At 38.1% G+C, this 22,753-nt stretch overlaps 3 protein-coding genes and 1 long non-coding RNA gene across 5 annotated transcripts in view; 3 read left to right on the plus strand and 1 right to left on the minus strand.

Annotated features, from left to right (window-relative positions):
* The window catches only part of LOC137574618 (zinc carboxypeptidase), a 39,589-nt gene extending 35,196 nt beyond the window's left edge, over nucleotides 1-4,393 (plus strand). Inside the window, exon 6 of the mRNA XM_068286992.1 lies at nucleotides 4,324-4,393. Within this exon, the coding sequence (XP_068143093.1) occupies nucleotides 4,324-4,351 (28 nt within the window). The 3' untranslated portion in view covers nucleotides 4,352-4,393. The remainder of the gene's footprint in view (nucleotides 1-4,323) is intronic.
* Nucleotides 1-22,753, minus strand: part of LOC137574630 (uncharacterized) — a 50,223-nt gene that overhangs the window by 22,084 nt on the left and 5,386 nt on the right. The window lies entirely within an intron of this gene.
* On the plus strand, nucleotides 5,601-11,859 carry tow (target of wingless). The gene is made up of 4 exons (XM_068286981.1): nucleotides 5,601-6,641; nucleotides 8,423-8,612; nucleotides 8,686-9,610; nucleotides 10,668-11,859. Exons 1-4 carry the CDS (start codon nucleotides 6,563-6,565, stop codon nucleotides 10,896-10,898), a joined length of 1,425 nt encoding a protein of 474 aa, XP_068143082.1. The 5' UTR covers nucleotides 5,601-6,562; the 3' UTR covers nucleotides 10,899-11,859.
* On the plus strand, nucleotides 13,778-22,006 carry pns (pinstripe). 2 transcript variants are annotated; one of them, XM_068286934.1, is made up of 14 exons: nucleotides 13,778-14,045; nucleotides 14,123-14,232; nucleotides 14,910-15,328; nucleotides 15,392-15,681; nucleotides 15,746-16,874; nucleotides 16,944-17,150; nucleotides 18,157-18,352; nucleotides 18,415-18,763; nucleotides 18,824-18,953; nucleotides 19,659-19,909; nucleotides 19,970-20,115; nucleotides 20,184-20,302; nucleotides 20,365-20,750; nucleotides 20,811-22,006. In XM_068286934.1, exons 1-14 carry the CDS (start codon nucleotides 13,778-13,780, stop codon nucleotides 21,236-21,238), a joined length of 4,428 nt encoding a protein of 1,475 aa, XP_068143035.1. In that variant the 3' UTR covers nucleotides 21,239-22,006. The 2 variants fall into 2 exon arrangements, with proteins under 2 accessions (XP_068143035.1, XP_068143042.1); XM_068286941.1 differs by lacking the exons at nucleotides 18,157-18,352; nucleotides 18,415-18,763; nucleotides 18,824-18,953; ... (3 more) ...; nucleotides 20,365-20,750; nucleotides 20,811-22,006 and adding an exon at nucleotides 17,890-18,095.

A 22,753-nucleotide genomic window follows, 5' to 3' on the forward strand; every position in this document is an offset into this window, starting at 1 on the left:
TTCATAAATCATTTAAAAAGTACTTGGCTTTTAACGGAAGGTACTGTATGCTGGTTTTTTTTTTTTTTTTTTTTTTTTTTTGATAAACCAAAAGTTTTTTACTCTTGAGTGCTTAATTTGAAATCAAAAAAACAAAAAAGGCATTCTAAAATGTTAATATTCTGCCAATTTTCCCAATTAAAATGATAAGCCTAATTTTCGGTGGTTTTATAAATATTTTTATGATGTTAAGTTAATCTTGAGTTAGATTCTATTACATCTAACTTCTTAAATTAATCAATAAATAAATTATCATTGTGAAATGCAAAACTGAAATTGCACTTTACTTTTCCGACAGCCGGAAAATATTCCCATAAAATTTTCAATCAACTTTAAAAATTTTGTTCCCCTCTTTTAAAAACTTCTCGTAAAACATTATTTTTTAAAAATTAAATTTCCAATGTAACTTGGAGCATTGATTAAGTTGTTGTCCAAGCAGAAGGAACTGACTTAATGGAAAAACCCACAGGGGTCGACCCCGTATTTATAACATTTTCGATACAAATTTCTCGATGCCTACTTGATGAAAATGAAAACAGTGCTGTGTAATAGGAGTGTTCAGTACTGTGCAACACTGACATTTCTATCGATAACTAGTAGATAGAAATCAACGGGAAAGGAATGGAATGTTGGATGAGAAACACTGAACATCCAGACACCAAATCAATTACTTCTATAGCCAAAATAATACGAGTAACTTTTCAGGAAACATTAAAAGCCGACCTCTTAATGAATTGATTTTGAAGTAATCTGGGCTGGAGCTAGATTTAAGTGTTGACAAACGGTATTTTTATAAATTATGGTGCTGCCAGTTTGCTGCTTTGTTTAGCGCGTTGTTTGGCCGCTCTGGCAGCCAAATATTTTACTCTGAATTATAAAATTGAGGAACTATTCTGAACTGGCAACTCTGAATCATGTTGGTAGTCGATATATGTAACCTAAAAAACAGAGTTTCAGTTTCACAGTGCAATTTAACAATTTAATGTGTTTTAATAGCGATTTATAGATTTCATTTTCATGTAAATTTCTATGTCAAATTTGTTGTATTTATAATAAATTATTGTCTACTGACAGAAAAACTTAATCTTTTAGCAAGAGTCTAATAATATGGCAAGGGACAACAATTTGTTTGGGGAGTCAACTATGTATACACTCTAACAACAAATTATAAGAACTCGTTGTCAGTTAAACTTGGAAATCTCGGCTGGAGATCTGAGCTCAGCACATGCAACAAATTACTGCTCTAAAAGGCCGAGGCAACTGTCCTGCTCAGACTTTTGTTTGTCAAAGCCACAGTAAAGACTACTTCACGGAAGGCATGTTGAAAGGGTCAGCAATAAGCATTATGAGTATCCGCACTTGTCCCATGTTTCTACTCATCATAGGAAATTGAGCGACTACCTTCAAGCAGTTTAGGGAAAAGGAGAATCGGAAAAACAAATTTGTGAGTCTGTCCCTTTTCAATCTACTTAATTTAAAGATGTTCATCCTTTTAAAAGATTTTGGTAACATTATTATCATTAGTATGTCTTGTCCATAAATGAGTTTAAACAGTTTTCCGAGAAGGCTAAAGTGCCCAATCGTAAATGCGTGAGACTTTTCAAAGCTTTCGCTTAAAACACCAGGAAAATGACATTTAACTTTCTGGACCGCCCCAATAAAACGCGGAGCTAAAAGAGTGAGAATACGGCGAAGTGGCAGGGCGTGGCACAATGATCTCTGCAGTCTGATTTTTCAAAATGTCCACCATATATGGACAGTGACTCAATTAGCCAGTTAGCCAGTGGCTATTTTATATTAGAAGAGGCAAGGCAGCCACGATGTAACGAAGAGCCACCCTGTAAGGCGATGAGACAACGCTGATGACGATCTTACTAGAAATTCAAAGTCATATTCACATTACAAGTGAATATGTTTTAAGGCTGCGAAATGGCCAAATCAACCACTCTTCACAATTCGTTCATTGAAGACACTTCCATTATAACTAGTTAGTTCCTATTGCAGTTGCCCGTGGGTTGGAAATATTAGATTAAGGAAAATAAAACACAATCGCTTTAAGAAAGGCGACATTGTAATTATAATTTATGAATAAGGAAAATTATGCTATTCAAATTGATTTTTTAAAAATAAGTAAAATGTTATGCGAGAAGTTTTTAAATAAGGAAAAGTTCATTTTAAAAAAGCGTATTTTAAACTTTTTAAGAATGAGGAAAAACTGATTCAGTTGTTGTCCAAGCAGAAGGAAGTAACTGAATGAGAAAAAATGTGAGTCGTCCCCGTATTTATACAGTTTTCGATAGAAATTTCTCGATGCCTACTTGATGAAAATGAAAACAGTGCTGTGTAATAGGACTACTCACTACTGTGCAACACTGACATTTCTATCGATAACGATACCGATAATCGATTGGGTTTGTATCAACAGGGACGGACTTACAACAAATGTCGCCTTGGTCAGCAAAACGCATATCGAAACATTTAAAAAATTTTCAATTAACAAGTCTGACAAAAAACAACAAGGAGACATGTATTACTTTGTTATTTTTCAAACGTTTCAATTAAACATTTTGTAGTTTAATATTATAATGAACAAAAGTAACTGCATATTTTGTCACTGTACTTTTTCGTAGTTTTTACGTTACTTTTGCTTTAAAATTGCATTTAAAAAATTTCAGTGCTCAGAAATTTATTGCTGCAGCTCATGTCACCGTACATGCCGTAATTGAAAATCACATTTACCCTGAGATTTGTTTGCCAACACACACTTTCGCTTTTAGACCTAACACCTCGGAAAAAGCGAAAAACCGTGACGAGCGTCCAAAAGAATCCACGAATTTCGTCAACTCATCTGTCGGGATATAGGGTGAATTCCGAATCCAGAACAATGGAGCTAAGCAAGAGAAAAACCTCATACCCAGACCAAAGCAAGGCGGTGGAAACGTAATGGTTTAAGGACGTACTGTTCAGCACGGTCTTAACAAAGAGTGTTGATAGCCAGATCTTAGTGTTGATAGCCAGTTAGACGATCAGAACTCGCTACTTTAATATACCATTTTACCCAACGGAGCGAAGTAGTAAAATACGGTTAAGTAGTAAAATACAATTTATAACAAAAAGTTCTTATAAACGTAAAGCAGGGACCGGCAAACATGCTACATACATACATACGACACGGCTTTTCGCTTTTCCCGAGGTGTTAAAATTGTAGGTTTTCCATCAAAATTGTATTTTGGCAGACAAATCTCAGGTAAATTGATCTACACCAATTTTAATTTAATCTTGAAAAGACAATTGTGTTTTGGGACGTGGAATGGCGACACATTAAGAGCAAATGTTTCATATTAACCGTTCAGTGCACCTTAACGTTTACGGTTTATGTCAGATTTGAGTAAAAATAAACGTTAAATGAAAAAACAGGTGGCGGCACTGAGCAAAAGCTTACAGCGAAAAGCAAACAAACAAAAAGAAAAATCTACACAGAAAAGCGAAGCGAATTTAAAAAAGTGAAAGTGAAGTGCGCTCTGATTTGAAAATCATTATATACATACATACATGCATATAACATCACACCTCAAGGAACGGGAACATAAACTGTCTGATTAACTTTTGTGTCATAAATTCCACTGATCCTCGGCAATAAGTGACATATTTATAGTCATTTGAAGGAATATTTATATACATATGTATTTCATTTGAAGATATTGTTAAGGCTTTTCTTATAGTCATAATCCCCATTTGTCCGCCTTTTCAATCCATCAAAGCAAAATATATTTTAGAATTTAAAACTTAGACTTGTAAATACATTAGTATGTTCTTCGGATGCAGTCGTATTAGACCATAGAAAACCCTTTTTCTTCTGCGATTATCACGATGATCGACTCAATATCAGGATCAGTTTATGAAAATCGGACGACATTGTTATACATATATGTATGTATGTTTATAGTATGTAGGCCAGTGAAAATTATGTACTTGGGAATAATGGTAGCTCAAACAGGGAGAGGTCCTTTGTGTCTTCTGATAATTTGTCTTTTGGTCTGGGGTGGAGATGTATATTTGTTTGGTTTATGTTAATCATTGTAAAGTCCTATTCTAAACACCTTAAAGAAAAAACGTACTAGGACACATTCAAATCTTTACACAGATCACTTTGGTCATGGATAGCAATATATTCGTCAATGAAACCAAATAAAGCAGTCACAAATTTGCTCGGCGACAAATTCCTTCTTCCTATTACAGATACATAACGGTATCATCTTGATTCAACTTCTTGCTTCCAGGCAGATCTCTGCATAAAAGATCTTTTGACTAATCTCACCGAATTCTCAATCTGTATCCAGACACAACAAGCCCCCAAACACATGAAGCAGCAACAATAGAGTAGAATGGAAAACCCACCCCTACCGAATAGCTGAGCATAAAGAGAAAGCTTGTGGCACACACACATGTCTATGGGTATGCATGCGCTCACAGCTCTCTCGCTCCCTTCCTCTCTTCCACAAACACAACGTCTCTCTCACTTGCTCTCTATTTCATTGCGCTTGCATGGACTTCTCTGCAAGTGTGTGGATGGGCATGGGCACTTTGGAAAAGCTTCAAAAATTTGCTGCTACTGCTACGGCTGATACTGCTGCTGCTGACACAAAGAGGAGTGTCAGCTAGCATAAATTTCAGCATACAACGCGCGTCTCGGCACGGGCGAAAAGGAGAAAGAAAAAATTTCGGCAAACGAAAAGAAAAAGAAAAAAAAACACACACACAGTTTTCCGCAGTTTCCATCGAATGATTGAAATCAAATAAATTAAAAGAACGAAAAATCTAACAACAATAAAAAGTTATTGAAAGTTCCTTGCTAGTGTTTAAAAACGAGAAAGATTTGTAAATAAATTTGCGGTAAATCAAACAAGTTTCCATTAAAGAAAAAAAAGAAAGAAAAAGAAGAAAAAAAAACACACACAAACACCACGCAGCGAAAAACCAAAAAAACGAGAAAATTTTCAAAAGGAGGAAAAACGTCTGCGGCCAAATGGAGGGAAATCATAAATAAAACATAAATTATGTTTTTTTGGCAGGCGGCAAAACAAAAATAAAATTTCCAAAATAAAAAGGCGCAACAACAAAAACAACGACAACATATTTTAATTTATAAAAACGAAACGGATATATTGTTGTATATATAAATACATATATGTATATGTATGTATATATAAATATATAAATTTATATATGTATGTGATTGTGTATGTGTGTGTTTGTGTGTTTTTTTTTTATAAATAGAAAAATCAATTTCGCACGCAGCTAGCACACGCTCCCTTGGATGTGTCTCGCTCTCTCGGGCTCTCTCTCTGGCCTGTTTATACTTGGACTACCCTCTCTCTCTCGCTCTTACTCTTATAGTTGCGCTCTTTCGATTTATTTGGCGCGCGCCTGTCTCTCCGTGTGTGTGTGTGCGTGTGGGTGGTGTGCGTTTGTGTGGGTGTCTGTTTAGTATGTCCAGTGAGTTAAATGACTTAGCTTTTGCCTGAGATATTGTATATATGTACATATGTATGCAGACACACACACATACATGCATATGTATGTACATACATATATAATTGAATAGAACTCAAGTGCTTTTCTTTGCCTACGCCGTCGTAGTTGTTGTTTATTATTATTTGTTTAAATTGTCAAAAATAACAAAACAGAAGTAAAAAGGGGCAAAAGCCAGTGTTGAATGAAGGAAACCAAAAGCGCGCGCGCCATTCAAATAAGAGATGAGAGAGAGAAGCAAGACAAGCGAGAGAGAGAGCAGCAGCAGCAGGGACTGTTAATAGGAACAACGAGAGAGCTTACCGTTGTTTTACTGCAGCCCTGGACCAAACCCTTTTATGGGTTTGTCCTGTTTACAAAAATTGAATTTCCCAGCCATAGCACACAAGGATAGAGCCAAAGCCAACAAAAACAATAACAAAAACAACAACAACAAGGACGACTAACGAAAAGCCTAAAAACAAGTGGTTGTTGGGCCATCAAGAAAACTGTAATTTCCGTTCGCTCGCACAACCTCATCTCCCCAGCCCACCCGCGCTCTATGGATAAATCAGGGGTGGCAGGTGGGGGTCACCACACGCATCACAACATTTCGAAAGAGGCAGCGGCAGCAACGGCAACAGCAGCAGCAGCGACGCACGCAAGCAGCAGCATCAACAAATTAAATAAATTAAATTTACACACATAGTTAAATTAGTGAAAATTGAAAAAATAGTCGACGACAACAAAAAAACAACAACAACAAAAAACCAACAACAAATAAATAAATAAATACAAAAAAAAAGAGAGAGAGATACAGTCATAGAAACAGAGCGATATACATATAGACAGAGAGAGAAAGAGAGAGACCGAACAAGAGATAGATAGAGAGAAAAGAAAAACACGTAGAACGTGTCGAGCAACAAATTAATAATAACAACAACTGAGATATCGCAAGCAGCAGCAACAGCAGCAGCAACACCAGCAGCAGCAGCAGCAGTTCAAGAGGAAGATGGGCTGTGGACAGAGCAAGATACATTTATATCCCAGGAAATCGAAGAGTAAAGCAAATGGCAAGAAAGGAGGACATGGTGAGTATTGCTAGCAACAGTAACGGTAGTAGGCACTAGTACCAGGACCTTTTGGGAGGCATGATGGCGAGAGAATGTGAAAGAGCGGGGTTGGGGTCGGGGATGTATGAACAAAAGCTTACACGCATGACGACATCAATTTGTCTGATAAAAGCCTCCAAACTATATGTATGTATACACTTGCACACTCACACATATTTATGTATATATGTATATGTATGTGCGTGTGTGTGTGTATGGCCACCTGTTTCCATACAATGAGGACATCATCATTGATTAATATGTCACTGACAGAAGCTAAGGCATTTATTGGCCTAATAATAATAAAATCAAAAGTAAAAAATAACACTAAATCTAGACATTTCCGTCAATCGTCTCCTCTAGTCAGTTGATCTTTCAAGGGGCTACAAGATCATAATAGCCAAGGGATAACTGTTGATTCTAATTAATAGGCCTCATGCACACACATAGAAACTCATGCAGAGACCTGTTTCGGCATGTTTCTTGTTGTTTTTTCGTTCTAACCTAGACCATACTAAAATACTTTTGGTCGGAAAAAGGGCGCCTTCCTTTTGCTTTTGTATATGCCGTTGTTACTGTGTTTATGTATAATTAACTGCTAAAAAGGGCAACTTGTTGTTGCTTAAATGGGATGGAGGCGGGTGTGGTTCTTTGTTAGCCCCCTCCCACCCCCAATCTCTGGCTCTTTCTCTTTCTTTCGCTTTGTGTTTGTATAAAAGGGTTAAAGGCAAAATGTATAGCATACACAAAGGCGCCATTGTGCTCCCAAAAAAAGAATATTTTTTACGTATAAACGACCCAAATTTTTAATTTTAATTTCAACCCCCTCTCCCCCCAGTTATCCATTAATTTTTTGTGTTGTGCTCTTTGTATGTGTGTGTGTGTGTTAATTCTTCGCCTTGAAACTCATATTGCTAGATTAATTATAAAGTTAATTTTTGTTCATTCAGAAAATTGGAAATTTTTGCATTTAAAAGCATCAAACCAATTGTTATGCCCTTATTAAAAGCGTATGTATGAATATTATAATGCATAAAAGGAGGCATATATAGTATATATTCAACTGGATATGCACTATGAGCTATAAGCCACGATCATAGAGCCATATTCGATCCCTCCTTGACACAAGGGCACGTCGGCTCTAGTGACTGTTATCATTGACTTTGTCATTGTCTAAGAGCCTAATGATTGTGCCAAAGATCATCAAGATCTAGTGACTATATTATATAGTGATCATAGGAATGATCTAAACGCACAAATTTGTCTATGATTCTCACTAATTTGATCAAATTCCAAACGCTAAATCATACAAACAACGATTCACGAGATACTTGAAGAGATTCAATATCAAGTTTCTAGTTCAGAGCTCTTCGCGAATATCTCGAAAAGGCGCTTAAAAGAATAAACAGATTTCCGCATCGAGTTCCTAAGCTTCAAATTTAAATTGTAAACAAGGCTTTATTATTTATTATACAAACTAATGTAATCAATGAAACTTTAAAGGGTTTGGATGGAAACGTTTATTCACACAGTTTTTCGTGTGGATTAGATTTCAACATTTCATCAAAATATTATTATAGACGGAAATGTATGTAGTCGTATGTACATACATATGTATGTATGTAAATATTGCTTTAAGTTAGCTTAATCGAAGAGAATGTAATTTAAGACGAATTCATTGCCAAGAAGAGAAAAAAAAACTGCAAATTTTCCTGCCAACTCATGTTGCATCATATTTTGCGGTTTTTTGCTATGTCTAGCCGATTCAGATGCCGAAACAGATGAGGACGAAGGCCATATCGAGGACGCCGAAAAGGCACAGCAACAGCAACGTGAACGTGAGAAGCATGATGAGTGTGAAGAGCAAAGCAATAAGGACATACAAGATACAGAGGAGGATGTGGCCGTTTCGCTGCTGCGTGCCAAAAATCTATCTTTGCTGCAGAGCCAGTAAGTATTATTCATTTGTGTGTTTGAGATCCTTCAATTCCAATTGAATATTGATTAAAATTCGTTGTTGCAGGGAAATCTCGTCAAGCCAACAGAATTTCTTTCGCATGCTCGATAGAAAGATTGACGAGGGACCCGATTATGATTCTGGCAGTGAGACAGAAATTGCCTTGGAGGAGGCTCGACTGAATGCCCTGCGACAGCATTGGGAATCGGCCAGCATAACCGCCTCGATATGCTCGTCCACGGCCAGCCGATCACTTCAGACAACGCCTATACGGCAGGTTCAAGTGCAGGTGCAACAGGTGCCACTGAAAACTAAGTTGCTGTTGCAGCCCTCGTCCTCTGCGACGGCAACGGAATATTTGCCGCAGCATGTTTTGGTGGGACGGCAACAGCAACAACAACAACAGCAGCAGCAACAACAGCAGCAACAACAACAGCAACATCAGCAACAACAACAACAACAGCTTATTCTTCTGCCTCAACTGGAGGCAAGTGTTGTCAATACGTCCACAGCAGCTGCTGCTGCTCAGCTAGCCCAGCTCCAGCAGCAGCAACTCTACCAACAACAGCAACAACAACAACAATACCTGCTATCTCTTCCCGCCGGAGTTGGTGTCGGTGTAAGCCCCAAACGGATTATCTACACCGGCTCACCGACACCCGTCGTCACTAGCTCATCCTCTGGTGGTGCTGGTGCACTTGCTCCACCTCCTCCACCACCTGCAACAGCCATACAGTACATGCAACCTCCACCAGGTGGAGTTGGCTTCCTCAACGGCGCCGGCGCCCTACAGCTAGCCTACTATGGTCAAGCGCCGCCGAACACTGCCACAACATCCGCTCTCCCTCTGAATACTTCTGAAACGTATCACGAATCATCGCAACTGCAACAACAGCAGTTGCAAACCGCTCCACATAGCCAAAGTCAGCAGATGCAACAGCAGCAGCCACCACCAGGCGCCTACTACGGCGAAATTATCCATGGGGTGCAGGTGAGTCTTAACCAAATCGAAATTAACTATAGCTCACTCTAATGGCTGAGAAAAAGTAGTTGATTGTTGGTCACATTCTTCGTAGTTGCTCAACTACTTTGGAGAATACGGCCAATAGACTAATCGGACGATAAGAGGCGAGATTAGCTGCAGGTTTCCCAAGTTTTTAAATCAGGATGATTTCGGCGCACTTGCACTGAGTGGAGAAGTGTCCTAGTGTTGGCGATGTTTAGGAGGAGATGGATTTCGCTCGGCGGTAGTGCTTTAATAGCATCATCACCAGGGGACGTGGACACCTTTAGCTTACCGATTTCTGCGACTAGTTCATCCATGTCACCAGCCTTGAAGGGGAGGTCCATTTGACAAGGGACGTCTAAAAAGTCTGCCGTTTGATTAGCTTCCTATTGAGAGCAACTGTTGAAGGGCGTTAAGGCTTCGTACAAGCTGCCTCAGCTGCCCTGTCGCTGTCCGATCGGCACCAGGTGCCATCTGCTTTCTTCACCGGTTCTTTCCTCCGAGCGGTCCTTTTGATCCCGTTGGTTAGTTGCCATAGGTTGCGCTGTTGGTCGCATGGTTCCACATTCACTAGAAAGCCCTCATGGGACTCTTTACGGAGTGAGTGGAATAGCTCCTTTAGCGCCTTGTCTCTGGGGTGCGGGTATTGTGCCAGACTCGACGCAGTTTTCTCTTTTCAGCAAGCAAAGCTGTGATTTCCTGGGGCCCGCAGATGTGCATCTCTGCGGGAAGCATTCCTGGAGGGTTTGGGTGGGGTGCGACCTGGGACGCCGCTTTGTGAATTTGGATGTCGAGATATTCAATAACGTCGTCCCTGATATAGGGCTATAAAATGGGGGAAATCTGCCCGCTAAAGTAATGTTTAGATTAGATTCCATAGGTGACTCATATCTATATGATCCAAGCAAATTCATTAATTAATTCCTAAATGATTACAAAATGTTAATGTTTAAGTAATATGTTTGAAAATTAAAAATTTAGGATCAATTTGTTTGATTGTTTTTAGCAATTGTCTCTATCTGTTTTCTTTGTTTTGTTATAGCCTGCTCCAGCAGCAACGGAATACAAATTTCCGCCGGCCATAAGCGTACAGAGATTGGCTCCCCAGGTACAGAGGCAGCTGCGAGAGACACAGGAACTCATAAAAGACTCGTGCCCGCAGCTATATGCGGCGGGCTATGGCAGCCCAGGACCACCGATACGCAATCCCAACAGAAACCCAACTAGAACTAGACCCACCCTGGAGACACAGTTCTCTCAGGAACTCTCGTGATATCTATATATATGTAAAGATCAAGCAAAATGAACAAACAAACCAAAAATAAAAAATAAATAAAATAAAAAAAAAAAAAACTAAAAAAAAAAAGGAAAGTCGGAATTAGTCAACTGCGCCAAAGAAAGAAAATTTACCAAAACCGAAAACAAACAACTAAAAGCAAACACTAAAAAAGCCAAAAAGGAAAAAACACAAACAAAAAAAAAAAAAAAAAACCAAAATAAAAAGAGAGAAAAACTGCACTCAACGTTTCAGAAACCCCTCTCAAAAAATATACGACTAAATGTATGTAAATGTATTATAATACAACCAGAAAGAACTAACCTATATACCTATGAGGAGCAAAAGCATTATAAAACAACAAAAAAAAAAAAACCAAAAAATTAAAAGAAAAAAATCACAAAATATTCAAAAGGCAAATTCGAAAGTCGGCAGGCAATAAAGATTGAGATAGATGAACCGAAATTGTAATGAATAAATATAGATCTAGTAATCTCAGTGTATAACGATAAAGTGAAACGCAACCCGATGAAAAAAGAAAAAAAAAAAAACCTTAAAAAAAAAAAAAAAAAAAAATGAAAAACACAAATCATATAAATGACTTCTACTACATTCTCACAGCAAAACCAAAATTTTTGTTTAGTCATAATCTCATGGTGTAATTTTTTAAAACGTACAACACAAAAGCAAAAGCAAAACAAAAACAAAAAAAAAAATGAAAATAAATTTAAAACAAGAAAAAAAAAAAGAGAATATTTTCCTGTAAAATGTGTGTGAAGAAAGAAACTAAGCAAAAGCCACTAAATGAATGAAACAGCAAAAACAACAACAAAAACAAAAAAGTTGTCAAAGAAAAATAGTAACGATCGATAAATTAATAGAGAATGAGAGAGAGAGAGAGACAGATCTCTCTCTCGAGTAAGAAAAAAAGGATATGGAAACGGATAGAAAGAGCAAATTGAATTAACAAATTGGATATATACTATATGTATGTATGCATATACATACATATATGTACATACATACATACACATTGATAAGTACGATTATATTAAATGTGGATGATATATTATTTGTATGTACGATGGAAGCTGTCTTAGTAATATTTGTATAATTTAGTTCTATTTATTATTATGATAATTTTGGATGTATAATAGTTTTTTTCTTATATGGAATATATATATATATATAAATATATATTTAAAAATGAATGCGAAATAAAAAGCAAAATCAATTAAGTTTAAAAAACAAATCTTTTCAATTGATTAATTGTTTCAACAGTTTCAATCTTCAAATTCCAAAGGGTTCCCGGGCTCCATTACATAAGGAGCATTCTACGAGTAAAAGTGGCTTAAACTATTCTATGAGATATTACGGCATTTGTATTTGTTGTCAAGGAACTCTGACTTCTTGGGAAATTCTAGTTTTAAAACAAAGTTTACCAAGTAAATGATTTTTTTTTAATTTTAAAAATGTATTTGAATTTGCTGTGAGGGTATCATAAAAAATTTATCGATATCGTTGCTAGTGTTGGTAGGCGGCGGTTTAAAATGGGGAAAAAGAGAAGATACAGGGATTTTACTTTAAAAACGACGGAAAAACTTAGTTAAGCCAAAAAACAAAAAAAAAGGAATTTGAAAGGGGTTTAAGGATAGGAAGGAGTGTTTTCTTAGGTATTAGTTGGCTAGGACAGCAAAACGTCTGTTAATATCAAAAATTACAATTTTTCGTACTAAAAAAGGCACTTGAATTAGCGGAAAGGGAGGCTCACTATTTTTTCAATATGTAGGATTTGAAATTGTCTGCTGCCAGGGAATAAAGAACAAAGGAAAAACTTATACAGTAACAGAAATGTAAGTGGAGCATGCCAACTGCAGAAGGCGCGCAAGTAGAAAACAATATCAATCTTTTGCCATTCACAGTCTTTCATCGACCTTTTTGAGCTCATAATACTGGGCTCACTCAAAATACGGGCTCAAAAGGAGGCATTTGAGCGATACTTTGAATATCGGAAATAAAATCGATGTTGCAAAAACATCGTTGTTTCCAGCCCTGCGTGCCAATGTGCGTGTGCGAGTGTGTGTATAACAACAATGTTGACATATTTACAACTCGTAGGTTTTGCGAGTAACTTAAATCGAATATAAGAAAGAAATAGTTTATAATTAGGTCTATGAACCAAATATCAGCAGTTTGCACAGCTGTTGCTGTTTAGTGTTATTCAACAAACAAGACCCCAATAGATGTATGTACATATGTATGGACTTTTAGATTCTGCCAAAAAATTCAAAGATAGAAACAACAAATGCATTGTGGGTGTTAAAGACATTGTCAAAGTGAAGTGTGTGCGAGAAAGTGAGTGTGGGGGGATTTGTATTGATTGATAGAGGAGAAAGGAGATGAAGACCGTGAAGACAAGTTGTGTGTGTGCCATTGGCATAGAAAATATAGTATATATGTGAATACATATATATCTATGTATTATATATGTATATAGATGGCATAAAAATATAAGAAAAAGAAATATATACACACATACATTGGTATAAAATAATTACAACAAATTTAATTTTGCAGACAACATCATTAACTGTGAAATTGGAAAGTGTAAAAATTGCCAACCAAACTAACAACGGTAATTTACACACACAGGCAGACATACACAGAGAGAGAGAAGCAGCACGCACACAATGAGTGTTTAATGCATACATATATGTATGTGCGTGTGTATGCGTGCATGTGTGTGTGAACAAATCGGAGTAGCAGCAGAAGAGTACCGTGCCCCCGACCTCTTCCCCATCACTCACACCACACACACAGACACAAACACAAACATAAAACCAAAAATTCACAAATTTTGAAAAAGAGGAAAAATTATGACGACGCGTGAAAATGTCGTTGCCAGTCGTCTATCCAAATTGATGTTAAATAATGCCAGCCCAACAACCACCTCACCACCTACAACAACCAATCATCCAAATCCAGCATCACAAACGAAACTCCAATCGCCCATTTCACCTGGCGAGCAATCCGAGTTGAATCAATTGAAGCGCGAGGCTGATCCGCAATTCTCGCGTTTCGCAGATTATTTTGTGATATGTGGCCTGGATTTGGACACGGGCCTAGAGCCAGATCGTTTTGCTGGTAAGCCATCTACATTTCTTTTTTTTGTTATTTATTGTAGACAGACTCAAATATGTGTTTATTTCTTTAATTTCTAGGAGATAATTTGCACTGCTCACCCTTGGACAGGGCCTACAAAAGCAAACCTTTGGCTCATTATCCAGAAAATGTCTCCTGGAATCCATTTGATGCCCATGGCATATGCATGGTATGGCAAAAGCTAGTTGTAGTTGATTATTATATTGTTAAATAAGAAAGATCGTAAACTAATCAAAATTTGTATGTAGGCCCAGGCCAGTTGATTAATTGTCCAAATATTTGAAAAAAAAGATTAATATTTTAAGCAAAAAAAAGAAAATTGGCAATTTACGTTGGTTGATGACAGATAAAAAGTGAATTATTTTAAGTTTTTAAAATCTAGAGTATACTAGTTAAGTCAAAATCAGCATCAAGTAGATTCTAAATAGAACTGAGAAAGCTTTCTATCTACATATATGTATGCATGTGTATGGATGAGGGTGGCGAGGCCATTCAATTGAGCTCAATTGGCTGCCCGACATGCGTTGACGATAGCCCTTTCCAATTCAAATTGGAAATTTCAAAATTCATGCTTGGCTGGCTATGAAACGGCAGCGGCATCGGCAGCGGCTGGTTTTTAATTGATGATGCCACATGGCCGTTGGCCCAGGCAACGATGGCGATGACTTTGGCCTCGCCAGATAGCTTATCATATAGATAGATCGAGTAAGCAATACATATGTACATATATACAGAGTTTATATGTGTTGTTTGTTGTTATACACTTTAAATCAATGGATTCCACTTATAAACTAATCTCATTCATTATCTCATTTTGCTTTTTCTGTCTCTTTCATTTTGGTGTAGCTGTCCTTGCCGCAGGGATTGCGTTTCCGCACCCAGAAGCACAACATTGAGCCAAAATTTCATTCGTTTGCCACCACCCGTGAAGATGGCAAGCGATGCTATGGCTTCAGTTTGGTTTTCTATGAAGAAATACGCAATCGTAATATATGCGGAGCTATACATACTCTGCAATCGATGTTTATTACCGAACTCTCGAATGGCCAACAGGCGCATTCGTTAAATCGCGTCAAACAGGACGGCGATGGTCCGGTGAGTCGTTCCCTGCCCCGGCATTTCAAGGTGGCTGGCCAGGCCCCCCAGTCCGCACAAAGTTACTATGACATCAACAAGGATAAGTTATATGTGGCGAAAAGTATATCGCTAATATGCCAGGCTCCCTATGCCTTTGCTGCCCAGATGTTTCTCAAGAATCTGTATAGGTAAGTGACCACGACCAAAGTGCGCTTTAGACAATATAATGATTAATTTCGTGCTCTGGACAGGTGTCTTCCACGTCAGCCTGGTGCTGGTATCAGTCTGGAATCCTATGTATACAATATACTCTACGAGGTGATGCTGCCACAGCCGGGGAAATCCATACGGGTTTATATGCCGCCATCTGAGCCGCATTTATCAGCTGTTGCTTTGGTCCTGCAGCGACCTTTATTGGCATTGGAATTGCCTCTTTTGGATTTCCCTTTGCGTTTGCTCTTCAATTATCTGGGTGTGGAGTGTGTCATTCAATTGCTGACATGTGTGCTTCTTGAGAATCAAGTTCTCCTACGTTCCACAGGTAAAATAGACTTCAAATCAAGAAATGTGCCCCATTTGCAATGTCCGATTTCTTTGCCTCTTAGATTACCAAAGACTCATGATTGTGGGCGAGTGCATTAGCGCGCTGCTTTTCCCATTTGTCTGGCCCCATGTCTATGCTCCCATATTACCGGCTGCATTGCATCACTTCCTCGATGCTCCGGTGCCGTTTGTGATGGGTTTGCATGCCGAATGCGAGGCAGCCCATAAAATCGGAAGCGAAGCGGTTCTCTGTTTCGTGGATATCGATAAGAAGCACATTCAATTGCCCGAGGAGTTGCCCACTTTTCCGCATAAAATGGATTTTATGGCAGAGATTCGTTCGGTGCTGGATAAGTTTGACATATGCAGAGATACACGGGGGGAGCAGGAGATCGGATTGAAAAATGGACTTCGTGGTAATGGAATCGGTGGTGGTGGCGGTGTTAGTGGACCGGGTGGCATCGATGCCATGATCTCAAGTTGCACTTTGCCAACGGGTCTGCAAGCGGCACGACGCAGCAAGGAGCGTTTCCATCAAATGCAGGAGACGGTTTATACACTTTCATCCGCAGGATCGCCAGCACAATCGCCGGCGGTGGATTACCAACCTCTGATTGCCCATCCATCAAAAATTGATCATGTGCCGCGGATTGCTGACTTCTTGCGGCGCAAAGGGGGTATACGCAGTGGAGGAGGAGGTAGTGGGAGCGGGCAATCCCCAGTGGGCAGCCCTACATTTTCGCTTTCCTCCTCACCAGTTGTTGTGTATCATGATGTGGACGCTGTAGATGCCACCATGCCCCCGCCCTCCTCTCGCCTGGGCTCCCTTTCCAGACGCACCGAGAAACCCAAACTGAGTTTGGTGGAGCAATACTATCAGGATTTGCGTATCAATAGCTCGCTGCGTGAGATCTTTCTCAATCGGTTCGTTCACATGTTCCATGCGTATGCCGACTTTGTTATCTATCCCAATCAGGCAAAGGACGAGTGGCTATCGAATCGTGAAACTTTGCAGAACTTTGACAAATCTTCGTTCCTCTCCGATCAGCCAGAACATCATCGGGCCTTCCTCTCCCGCTTCCTAGAATCTCAAATGTTTGCAACACTCATTGATAACAAAATTTTGGCCATGTGGGAGACCAAACCAGATGAGCAGTTGCAATTGTTCGATCAGCGAATTAAACTGCTGAGGTAAATACGAATCTCTAATCTCTCCAAATCCAATATTCTTTTTGCAACTATTCTATTCACTTATTACAGACGACGCCACGGCGAGAACATGATATGCGCCACCAGCTATGAGCCTTGTGTGGTCAGCCAGGACTCACAGCAGGCATTTGAGAAGCGTCTCAATTGCATTGACATCGAAGTCACACCACCAAGTGAGATTCTATCAAATCGCGCCGCTTACTTTCGCAGCTTTCCACTGCTGGACATGGGTGTTTTGAATCAGGAATGCGCCTCGAGGTAGTTTTTCCTTTGTTCTACTACTATTTGACTATAGACTATCTATCTTCAACAAGCACGTCCACCAGCAATACTTTTTCAATTGAACAACTATCCCCACAGTTTAGATAGCTAATCATCATCCCCTGTACCCAAGCCTAACTGAAAGGCTTGTCATAAAAATTAATTTTGATATTATGCTAAGTGTTAAAAATTTAGTTGTAAATATTTGCCTGACCCTCCTCCCTTACTTGATTGTCTTGTCCAAGTCTCGTGTTGTCGTCCAGCCGGGAATATCTGTTGGCATATCAATTAAGGCAGAATTTAATGATCAAAAATACAATTATCGTAGAATTAGAAAATTACAGATGATAATTCGTAAGAGAAATCGACAACTAAATAAGTTTTAGCACTCGATTCGATAATTAATTCGTATTAACTTTTCAAATGGATATTTACTAATTTAAAATTATCATTGATACTTAAAAATTGAATTACTCTTCTCATATGTTTTTACATATTCGCTTTTTGTCTTCTATCGATATGCCACAATTTTATCTGGCCAATTAGCAACTTTATAAGTCATTCGTATTAATTTATTTTGTTTAAATTTAAATGTAAAAATTATACTTTTTTGTCTTGTTCTTTTTTTTTTTTTTTTTTTTTTTTTTTTTTTTCTTTTTTGTTTTGTTTGATCGTTAACCAATAAATTTGTTTTGCCACGTTAACCGAATATGTATATTTTGTTTCTTTATTTTAGTTTGTAATTCATTTTGCTTCGCCAATTGCACCGCATGCCAGCACATACAAGATTGATTCCCACACCCATCTATCCAATCCACTCCACTTTAGCCAACTCCATTTTGGTCCAGTTCTTTCTGTTGATATCCTTAAACTAATCTGCTTTCTATTTATTCTCTTCAAAATTCCACTAAAAACATATTAAACAAAACAAATGACATGATTACCTAAAAATCTCATCCGCGCTAACCTCCATAAATGAAAACAAAAAATTAATCGCGAACAGAGGCAATAGCCTGCGTCGAGTGAAAAATGGAAACAAGTGGCGTGCCCGGGAGATTTCATTGGATCAGAAGACGAACAATGCCAATAACTCGAATGTCAATAATCTGAATCGATTGTCAGCAAATCTGTCCTCAGCGGATGTAAGTCCTGCCCTGATAGCCCAAGCCAACTGGACATTTGTTGAACGTCTGTTAAAGGTAAAATCAAGACTACAAATTCTGTTCATATATTTAAATGATAAATTTCCCCCCTCAAAAAGGACATAAAATCAAAGACTAAACGCATGCTGCTGGAGAAAATGGGTAATGAGGCGGTTGCCCTGGGCCTCAAAGGCGATGGCATTGAGGAGAATACTCTTATAGCCAGCATGTGTGATCTGCTGGAGAAGATCTGGTCGCACGGCCTGCAGAACAAGCAGGGCAAATCAGCTTTATGGTCGCATTTGTTGGCCTATTTGGAAATGCAAGAGACACGCAGTGGTGGAGAATGCAATACAAGATCCGAACAGCAGTCTAGTACAGTGGTCACTAGCAGTCCTAGCAGTAAGATGAATATAGCATCGGCATCACCAGCTCTAGCTTGGAATGCCATGCGTAAACGTATGGATTGTAAGTTGGCGACAAATTGTATCTTCTTTGAGATGAGCTTACAAATTCGTTTACGTATAGATCTTTCCACATTCCAAACGGATTTCGACAGTCCGCCAAGTCCAAATCGAAGTCGTTCAAGGGATCGTAATAAATTTGTTGGCCTAGAGCAGTTATGTCCGCTACCTGAATCTTTGGAGTTCGATGTGAAGTATGTCCACAATTATAATATTAAATTTAAACAATTTCAGCTTCATGTGTCCACATATCGGGTGCTAGGATTGGTTAGGATAAGTATTTTCTTAATTTTGCTGCGTTTATTGATTAGAAATTAACTTATTTAGCCAGAGCTAGGGTATAAAATATATTTTAGAATATATGTTTGTACATAAATCTCTAAGCTATAAGGAAGTGAAGTATATCGCCTTCTATATGAGGAAAATGGATTGAGATTCTTTAAACGATTTAAAAGTGGTCATCATTCGTGCGGAGTCCTTTAGCTCAATCATAGCAAAGATTTCAAATCACTTAAACAACTATCCTAGCTAAAATATGTCAAATACGTTTAAAAATTCTCCTTAAGTAGACTTGCTAATGGTTAATTAGGTTTTAAATTTACTTTACTGCATTACTTATATAATGGCTTGACTATGTCGATTAGTTGAGATTGTATTCAAGATTTTGTTTTGACTGATCTCACATGTTGGTATGTTTGACATTTGGTGGCTAAGTGCGACCGCATTGGTTCACGGTAGAAGAAAAATTAATAATGGACCTGGAAGATGAAAATGTATCGAACTGGATATTGGATCATATAGTTAAATATTTAAAGAAATTTTGTTCATTCTTATCCGTTGAGGATTTCACTAAGAGTTTATTAAAATTGAATATCTTTTTATTTTTGTTTTGTGCAAAGAAATGTTCTGGCCATGGCTGATATAAAAACGCACATTGGTTATACCCGAGCCTGGGTTCGTTTGTCTTTGGAGAAGAAGCTGCTCTCTCGACACTTTCGGACTCTACTGTCGGATGAGACCCTCTTGCGGAGTATGTACAAGCGATCGGCATTTCTGCGCTGCGAGGAGGAGAAGGAGCAATTCCTTTATCATTTGCTTACACTAAACACTGTGGATTACTTTAGCTTTACCAACATTTATCCCACAACGAGTAAGTTGCCAGACCCTTCTTTAATCACTGAAGCATACTGATTACGTTTATATTCCATAGAGTTGCCCTATCGCGTTGTTATCTTCCCTTCAAGAAAATATGGCTCTTATCACACTTCGAGCAATGTTTGGATTATGGTGGCGGGAACTATGAATGAAACCCAAAGGGTGCCTGTGCCCAAGGGCTCACTAGAATTCATCTTTCATGTAAGTGGCATTGTAGTCAACGCCTTTTCATTTCCATTCATAATAATATCCGATTCATCCTTTTGCAGTATAAAAATTTGGGCCTACTAACCACCATGCGATTGGGACATGATAACACGGGAGCTAGTCACAAGTGGCTTGTCGAACAGGTGGTGATGCGGAATGAGGTCACTGGACACACCTACAAGTGAGCTAGCATGGTTATGCCTCCCAATTACTTTAATTCAATTTGCTTAAATGTCTGCTCAGATTCCCCTGTGGCCGTTGGCTGGGTAAGGGTGTGGATGATGACTCAACGGAACGCCTCTTGGTTGGTCAACGTGTTTCAACGAATGCCAAGAATGCCGAATTAGAGCCAAACACCTCCACCACTCGTACTCCGCCCAGAACTCGCAGTCCCAGTGTCCAGAGGCAGGAATCGGTGAATCCCTCGGAAATTCAGCATCAGTTGGGCAATTGCGTGAATGTCATAGTCAAATGGCATTACAAACCAAGTCGAGATCGCGATGTTGGTACTTTAACGAACCTCTTGTGTGGCGATGACGGCTTGGTTAAATGCCTAGAGCAAGTATTCCTTTGCGGATTTCGGTCAACTCGTTTCTTTGGCAGGAATCTCTACATTTGGGATTATTTTAGTGAGTAGATTGGCCCTCTGCTGCTAGACTTTAATTACAATGACTAATTTTTACTTTTAGCGAAAATAAAAGAGCTCTTCGAGCAAAATCTGCAACAAGATTTGGAGGATTCCGCATCCAGCATGGACTCCTCGTTTAGTAATGGCAGCAGCAACGGTGGCAATAGCTTGCAACGCCGTGAAATTTCCAGCATTTGGCGTCTCTATGTCCAGCTGATGGATGAGATTAACAGTAGCACCAATAGCCTGGGTAAAGATGGCAAATTCCAATTACTCATTTGCCTCAGCCTAAGGGAGCATTTGCTCACACGCCTCATCAAACCCATGGCCCTAACGAAAGTCACCCATGAGATGTATGAGGAGGATAGTTTTCTGCGGCGGCGAAATCTATTGACTTTCCTTATACAAATTCTCGAGCCACTCGATGATTGTCATATTGTTTTGGAGAATTCCATTACCCAAGGTATACGCATTCCATCACAGTGTTGATATGCAGAAACGTAAAGGAGGATGAGACGAAGCACCTGCACCACTTCACCCCACTGACATTTAGTAACCAGTGACCTAGAGAATACTCATATACATATGAAATCTCCCAACACACACACACACACACGCACAAACACATTAACAACATTATAAATCTCGAATTTCTTGTTAAAACCTTAAATCCTTACCTTAACCCTTAATTGCCATCCACAAATCAAGTCAAAAAGAAAAACAAAAAACAAAAAACAAAAAAAAAAAAAAAGAAAACAAAAACTAAAAAATCAAGCCAAAGTTTAACGAAAATTCCTCGAATTTTGAGAATGATAAACAAAAAAGAAACGATAAAAATTTATTGTGCAATTAATATGTTTACTACTCATAAATGGAAAACTGATTTTAAAATGTTGTTCAAAGTAGTTAAGATACTCATATTCCGTATACCAATGGTAGTTTTTGTTTCTTTCTTGTCTTCTTTGCCTTTTCAATGGTGAAAAAAAAAAAACCAAAGAATCTTTTTTCTACACATTATTATTATATTTATTATGAACGAAGGAGTGAGAGATATTTACCAAGTGAAATGCAATAGAATGGTGTTTATTGTTTGAATTAAGTTTTATTTTATTTTTTTTATTCTTTTTTATTCTGTGAAAAAAAAAAACAAAAGCGAAAAAAAAACAGAAAACATAAATTTTCAAGTTATTAGCTTTAAGTTGTGAAAAAAACTCAATAAATATGCAAAAAACAGAAAGACATTCAGAGAACTATAAATATCACGTTTTTTCAATTAAATAAAAATGGTTTAAAAGTTTCTTGGTGAAGAGACATCAGTCAATTAAAAGGATTTCGAAAACGGAAAGAGTTATTAGAGACTCCTCATCGAACGAATGATCGATGTGGTTTTTAAGCCAGAAAACAATGAAAAGAAAAACAGATATTTCTATTTGGTATAAAAATTGTAAGCGACTCGGTTCATGGGTTTTTTGGTTACCAAGTTTAATGGTTTTGAGAAAAATGCGTTTTTAAGATGTACATAAATTTCTTAAAGTTGTTTTTGAGTTTGAATAGTCGTGACCTTGGCTATGACCCTGGACTTATTTCAAAAAGTTTTAATTGAATTTATTTGTAATATAAACAAAATGTTTTACAATAACTTTATTTTGCTAATCTATTAGGGTGTCTTCATAATTGCATAATATCTCGCAGAGCAGGGTTCTAAAATTTGCACCTAAAAGTATGCTATGTCTCAGGATTTTTGTTTAAATCATCCCTCACCCTTCCTTATAGCTGATTGAAACGTCAGTAGTTTTGTGGATTTCTTTGTTATTTTAGCAACTTTTATGCCCATAATTAAGGATCTTTTGGAATATTTTTCAAAGAGTTTTTTTTTGCTCTTAACCTCTGTAAGTCAACCCAAATAAATATTGTTGACCTGTTGCTCACTGTAGACTAGTCTTTGGTCTTTTCTTCGAAATCATTCACATTCACCTTGTTGGTAGACTGATTAACTTGGACTCA

The sequence above is a fragment of the Drosophila tropicalis genome, unplaced genomic scaffold (assembly GCF_018151085.1).
Source record: "Drosophila tropicalis isolate 14030-0801.00 unplaced genomic scaffold, ASM1815108v1 contig_115, whole genome shotgun sequence".
NCBI lineage: Eukaryota > Metazoa > Arthropoda > Insecta > Diptera > Drosophilidae > Drosophila > Drosophila tropicalis.

Coding starts and splice junctions, on each gene's coding strand:
- pns (XM_068286934.1), top strand. CDS start 13,778: ATGACGACGCGTGAAAATGTCGTTGCCAGTCGTCTATCCAAATTGATG. Junction 14,046..14,122: donor AGAGCCAGATCGTTTTGCTG/GTAAGCCATCTA, acceptor TTTAATTTCTAG/GAGATAATTTGCACTGCTCA. Junction 20,303..20,364: donor GTCACTGGACACACCTACAA/GTGAGCTAGCAT, acceptor ATGTCTGCTCAG/ATTCCCCTGTGGCCGTTGGC.
- tow (XM_068286981.1), top strand. CDS start 6,563: ATGGGCTGTGGACAGAGCAAGATACATTTATATCCCAGGAAATCGAAG. Junction 8,613..8,685: donor CTATCTTTGCTGCAGAGCCA/GTAAGTATTATT, acceptor TCGTTGTTGCAG/GGAAATCTCGTCAAGCCAAC. Junction 9,611..10,667: donor AAATTATCCATGGGGTGCAG/GTGAGTCTTAAC, acceptor GTTTTGTTATAG/CCTGCTCCAGCAGCAACGGA.